Source organism: Adiantum capillus-veneris, chromosome 2 (assembly GCF_014529385.1).
Source record: "Adiantum capillus-veneris isolate H3 chromosome 2, ASM1452938v2, whole genome shotgun sequence".
Taxonomy (NCBI): Eukaryota; Viridiplantae; Streptophyta; class Polypodiopsida; order Polypodiales; family Pteridaceae; genus Adiantum; species Adiantum capillus-veneris.
The window spans coordinates 114,118,770-114,125,438 of NC_140932.1; the positions used below are offsets into that span (position 1 = coordinate 114,118,770).

The 6,669-nt window shown below is 44.0% G+C and overlaps 1 protein-coding gene across 1 annotated transcript; it reads right to left on the reverse strand.

The window, feature by feature from the left end:
* Positions 1-2,870: 2,870 nt before the first annotated feature.
* On the reverse strand, positions 2,871-3,512 carry LOC147463416 (uncharacterized). The gene has a single exon (XM_086496542.1). The coding sequence runs from the start codon at positions 3,510-3,512 to the stop codon at positions 2,871-2,873; it is 642 nt and encodes a 213-aa protein (XP_086352668.1).
* Between the last annotated feature and the right edge of the window lie 3,157 nt (positions 3,513-6,669).

A 6,669-nucleotide genomic window follows, 5' to 3' on the forward strand; every position in this document is an offset into this window, starting at 1 on the left:
TGGTAGTTGTGTTAAAGCTTTTATGGACGACTTCTGTGTCTATAACAGTAGGGTTGAAACTGCAGATGGTATTGGCTCGATATGATGAATGTGGAGGACAACTAAATCCAAATGTCATCTAGCACAGCCAAGGGTGAAGTTATTGGGCCATATGGTGTCAGAAAATGACAATGAGGCTGATCCAGACAAGGTTAAGTCTATTATTCTTCTTCCATCACTTACGAGTACCAAGCAATTGGCAACCTTTATACACAAAGTGAAGTACATGGCGCGGTTTATTCCATTGTCTTCACAGCTCCTTTATCCATTACAACAAGTAGCAAAGCATGATCCATTGCAATGGGATGACAAGTGTGAAGAAGTGTTTCAAGAGGTGAAAGAGGTGTTAGGGGGGTTGTCAGCCATGCAAGCTCATGATTGGGAGCAAGCGTTTTATGTAAATCCATCAGTAGGGGATGATGCCATTGACAACAGATTTGACACTAGGAAATATAAGTAGTTTCAGCCTAGATGGGAAGGGCCATTCATCGTCAAAAGGCAATACGCCAATGGTAGCTACAAATTGATGGAAGCAGATAGTCGAATTCACAAGACCAGAGTCAATGGATGGAGACTCAAAAGGTACTTCTAAAGTTCTGATCCGGAGTTCATGGTAGATATTTCAAAGAAGGGAGAACTCTCCAACTCCGCTGCTAGAGAATCAGAAGCAGAGCTAGAGGCATGAATGCCTCTAGCCAGAAGGGGAGGGCTACTGATAGCCGGTTTTCAAAAGCTTCGACCGTGGGCACTAACCTCAAAGAGGGGGAGGGCACTAACCTCAAAGAGGGGGAGCATTATAAAAATACAAAATAAATAAAAAATAAAAAATGTGTTTTTTGTTGCAGGTTGCCGCCACCACACCCTCCCTTGTCCTTGTGCTCACAGAGGGGCCGCCACCCTTGGCACCATCCTCTCTCTCTCCCTCTTGCTTAGCACCACCATCTCTCTCTCTCTCTCTCTCTCTCTCTCTCTCTCTCTCTCTCTCTCTCTCTCTCTCTCTTGTTCTATGTCAAAGAAGGCAAACAAAATATCAGCCCTCTCTCTCTCTTTTACTACACATACACACACACACACACACACATTCATAAACACGTACATGCATACACTACACGCATAAGCGCATGCACAAATCACATATGTACCAACAATGCACACACACGGCACGCACAAGAAGGAAGAAGCAAAAGAAAATAGAAATCAGCGCATTGACAAACAAAGAAGGACCAAAAACACGCCGCCATGGCAACAGCAAATCAAAGAATGACGCCAAAGGCATGCCCTAGCCGGCACCGGAATTGACGAGCGCACTACACCAACACACCAATAAAGCCTACGATTTTCCGTCATCCCATCCACGACACACTTCCTTAGTGAACATCCGTAGAGTAATTCACTTTCCGTTTTTCAAGCCAAACTTTGAAAAAAACCATTTGTATATTCCATCTCTCTCTAGGTGATGGTCACAAAGGTGCACCTAAGAGAATATCATTTTCTTATTTCTCCCAAAACAAAGCACCAGTCAACCATCCAAAACTCGGCTGCCTACTGTGTCTCTCCAGCTTAGGGCCCTAAACCTAATTAGTTTATACAAAACTAATGCAACCTGCACTTATAAAAGAGCATTGAGAAGTCACTATCAAGGGGGGTCAGCACTTGAAAGAGAAGTCATGCACACACACTGACTCCAAGGGTCACTACGCACAGGAGTAAGATCTTTGCACACATGAAATTTCCCTAGAGAATGCACTATTCTCTCTCTCTCTCTCTCTCTCTCTCTCTCTCTCTCCCTCCGCGGTCTCCATTTGGCCGAAACGAAGGGTTTTGTAATTACCATCTTGAGCTTGCCCTCACATTCTGAAGGGTTTTCATCTCCTCCGTTCACGTTGAAAGGGATTCGGGCAAGCACACCCAGACACAACACCCCTCTACCTCACTTTCATACAAGCATACACTAAAGCATTGCCCTATTGCTCTCGCATAGCTCAAACAAGACTTTCCTAAACTTCCCCTTAGATTTGAATTGTCATGGTGAGTGCACAGTCTCTCTCTTTCACAACCACGGGCTATAGATCTCTATTGACCTTGCTTTACACAAAAACAACATCTGAGCTAAAACTCGAAGCATATTGAGACCAAAAAAAGATCATATCTACATAGAATCATTGTACTCAAGTCGGCAGAACTTTAAGCTAAATGCTAGAGGCTTTAGGTGCTCTATGATGACGAGCCTTGGATATGCCCTTGTTCCTTTTTATTGCACAACTTACCCTCCTCCCTTTGATCTTCCCATGACAAGCAGCATCCTTGATACCTGGCCCCACTCTCTCCTCACTTGTTGACCCTGGAATTATATTGAGGCTTCTACTCCCTTGGTATACTTTACTCAAGCCCGCTGTCCCTTCAACTTGGTCTCTAATCATTGTCACTCCTTTGAAATTGGCGGCCAGCTTTTTAACATGCAATAGTGCCGTCCCTTATGCATGCCAAACCCTTATGCTTACATAATCAATGCCCCTGGCAGCCCTTCAATCTGGCGCACCTCTATGTGACCTGCAGATGACGCTTTAGGCAGCCCCTATGCTCTTCAGTCCCTGCACCTTGGTGGCCCTCTACAGTGCTGTTTTCACAGCCCGGCCAGCCCTTCTTTCTCACCCTGCAATCCTATTATGGGCAGCCTATACATGCCCACCTTCTGAGCGTCGGCTACCCCTTGTGCACCACCCAATTGTTGGAGCGACCAGCCCCTTCTTCAAGTACGGTCAATTTTCAGCATGTGTTTTTATCAGGCTTTTTATATAGCTATGTACAAAAAACCACTCAAATGCATTTCATCATGGAGGCCCTCCCGGATTAAAGAGGAAGCTCTCAGCCTCCGAGCCTGAAGACCAACTTCCACGTAGATCCCAAACAAACTTGGCATATCTTCCCTTTCCATGAGAAATGGTCAGACCTCGATACAAGCCCTCACTAGGAGTACACACAGTAGGCTTAGAAGTCTCATCATTGTTACCATGAGCAGGAAAACTTGTAAAGAGATGATCAAGGCCCGAACTGCACTCCACTATGCGGGTATTGTCCTTATGAGCATTTGTGGTAGCCACTTGGGCCTTCAAAAGACTATCAAGAGCATATATCATTGCACAGAGGCCCACAAAGGCTTTGTACACTTTACCAGCATCTGCATTCAAATCATGAACTATGAGAGAGTCATTTATTTGAGCAACAGGCTTATCTTCATTGAGCAGGCTATCCAAATCATCAGAGTAGACCTCACTAGATATGCATGCATCAGCCCGAGGTGATATAGGAGGGACATCACCCGCCTCGGATAAGAGATCATCAAAGAAAAAAAAGTCATCACACCCGCCATCAGCATGGTTCTCATCCTCTGAGGCCACTTTACCTCGTCTCTTACGGCTACAAAGAAACTTTGACTCTATACTCACCACATCTCTCACTCCTTTGGGCAACATATGCTTTGCAAGAGAGAGAAAGGCCTGCCCCCCCTCTTGTTACGGATTCTTATCAAGATGTACACCTTGTATGAGAGAGGCATTTTCTTTGTTGAGTTCCTCGGCTTTATAAGTGTTGAGAGAGGTGGCTTTCAACATTGGCTGTTGCATCTCTTGTTCCTTTGACTCCTTAACACTGGACAAGCTTTTCATAACTCTGATCCTGTGAAGAGCTTTGCCGACATACACATGCTGGAGGGATCAATCAAAACATCTAGGTCATTAACACCCCATTCCTCATCCAAAGACTCGCCCTCTTTGTAGTCTAGCGTATCCAAAGCCTCCAATTTGACAAAAGGACCAACCAAGCCCTCATCTGCAGACTCATGTGCTGACACTTCATCCTCTTCAGCAGAGACTTCATATGCTATAGCCTCAAGCTCTATTACCACCTGCTCCTCGACGGTGGATAGTTGCCCAACCCCTTGCTCTGGCAAAGCTTCTACCACCTGGCGAGCCAATCTCTCCTCCTGTGATTGCACCATCTCAACCAACACATCATCAGCTAAGCAAGACATGAATTCATCCCATACCTTCTCAAACTCCAAGTCGGCATCAGAACAATGCAAAGGGAATACTTTCTCATCCTCGACACAATTGGAAGGCCATTTCCAAGACTTGTTGGAGATTGTCCTACATGATGCTCGATTTGAATCTTCTAAACATACTCCAAACTGATCACAATGAGCTTAACTTTGAAGCTTCTCCTTAGATACACCTCGTGAATTCGCTTTAGCACTTGCATAGTCATTAGGAAAATGATCGATCATAGGGTTTTCTGGCCCTCAAATGCATTGGCCGAGGAGAATCTGGAATCCATCAACATCTCCATCTCTCTCTCTCTCTCTCTCTCTCTCTCTCTCTCTCTCTCTCTCTCTCTCTCTCTCTCGGATGTGTTGTGTTAGTGTTAGTGTTATTTGAATTGCTGATATTCGCGTCCTAGCCGCTCAAAGCTATGTGTTGTGTTAGTGTTAGTGTTATTTGAATTGCTGATATTCGCGTCCTAGCCGCTCAAAGCTAGGTGGTGCCCCCTGTTCACTCCCCGTGATGAGTTTTGTGTAAACGGGCCTGGCATAGAGGCCGTCGGGGTCTGTTTTGCACTTACACCTGTCACTCACCAATCTATTTGATATCTCTTTGACAACTCTCATGAAGGGTAGCCTTGGAATAAGAAGACAAGTAGATTTATGTGCTTTCATTATCTCCCTTAGAATATATTTGACTTGACATTCCATTCTCTTCCTAGCAGTAGGCCTCTGACGAGGTTGTGTAAGTGGTTTCTCTTCCTCTTTCTTCCCAACCTCTGGATTGACCGATTCCTATTGATTGTCATCATCTTTCTATGAATCCTTCGGAGCTTGGTAAATGTTTCTTGCAGTTTGCATTGTCCTTGGCATCTAATAGTTGAAAATGGGCTTGCTTTGTCTTTGCCACAAAATATTCCCGAACAATGCGATAGGAGGTTCTCGAGACTTTCCAAAAGATACGCTATTGCGTCGTGCAGAAAGATCACATGCGAGAAGATTGGATGAAAGTCTCACATTTGCAAAGTTTAAAACTACTCGCTATTGCGTCGTGCGGACAAACGAGAGGAAAGTAATCACTTTGAGAAAAATTTCCCAAAGAACGCGATAGGAAGTGTTTCCAAAGTTTAAAACTACTCGCTATTGCGTCGTGCGGACAGATGAGAAGAAAGTAATCACTTTGAGAAAAATTGCCCAAAGAACGTGATAGGAGGTGTTTCCAAAGTTTGAAACTCTTCGATATCGCGTTGTGCGGGTGATGGGACAATTGTGACCATTTTGTATAAAATTGCCCAAACCATGCTTTATCGCGTCGTGCTGGTAAATCATCACAATGGAGTATCACATTGGAAGAAAAGATAGGACTTGCTTTCAGCTTTACAAACCATGCTTTATCGCGTCGTGCTGGTAAATCATCACAATGGAGTATCACATTGGAAGAAAAGATAAAAACATAATAGGAGGAAGATGAAGGACGCAATGGTGGAGAATGATGGAAGGACAAAACGACACGACCAGATTGTTTGAGAGAGGTGAGAAATGAACACGTGACATCTCCCTTTTATACCTCCGACCATCCATAAAGTTACCATTGAAGTTATGTCGTGTGGCACGTGTGCATGAGTGACACATGTCACAAACGGTCATTTTTGGACCCCCTATATAATCTTGAACCTTGCCGTTTTCTTTGCCTTCCAACACCCTATGACAATCCTTTACGGCACATTATACATACTCAAACGACTCTTATAGCCATTTTTAGTGCCTTATTTCTTGTTCTGGCCACACAACGTGAGTAGGAGGTGTTGAAGGACTTTGACCTAAGGACAATTGTGTTGTTAAGGCTAACCCCTTCAAAGCATTCAAAGCACTCTCTGTCCTTTATACATCCTCTCACCCTTTTAAGTCATTCAAAGCACTCTCATTCCCTCACCTCGACTCCATTCCTCTCCAACTAATGCTCTCCCTCCTTCCTCATCCACTACTCCTGCACGACGCGATAGGTGGTGTTTGCAGAATCTGCCTCCTACCTCTATCACGCCGTTTGAGTCTTATTTTTTCACGCCCTAAACCTCCTACATGACGCGATCGAATATAATTGCAGTCTTCTTCAGGCTTGTTTCGTGCTGTTAAGTTTTGAAGTTTGGTACCAAGTTTGGTGCAAAGTCTTAAGTTTGGTACCAATCTTTTCAACCAAAACATGAGTCTTATTGGTGAAGTTCGCGAAAGATTTTAGAGGAGAGCCCAAGTGAGAAGCTCTTGGTTGCTATCATGGACGGTGGTGACTCTGGAAGTGTACTCAAAGGCATATGAAATATTCAATCCTTTGTTTGATCTTGCAGTTATGCTAGACAAATTGAAGGACTTTTTGTCAGAGGAATCCAAAGAGTTTGAAGAGGCAATTGAGGGTAAGTGTTTGGTATTGGATGGAAAGACTTATTGTCATCTAATTGAATATACTACCAATTCTATTGAGAAAGGAAAAGTAACAAGGAGATTAGGAAGATTTTAAAAGAAGACTTCTTCTATCTGCGCACCGACCATTTGTTGTCATGTACATTCAAAGCCTTGCAACCTTGTTCCAAAAGAAGTTG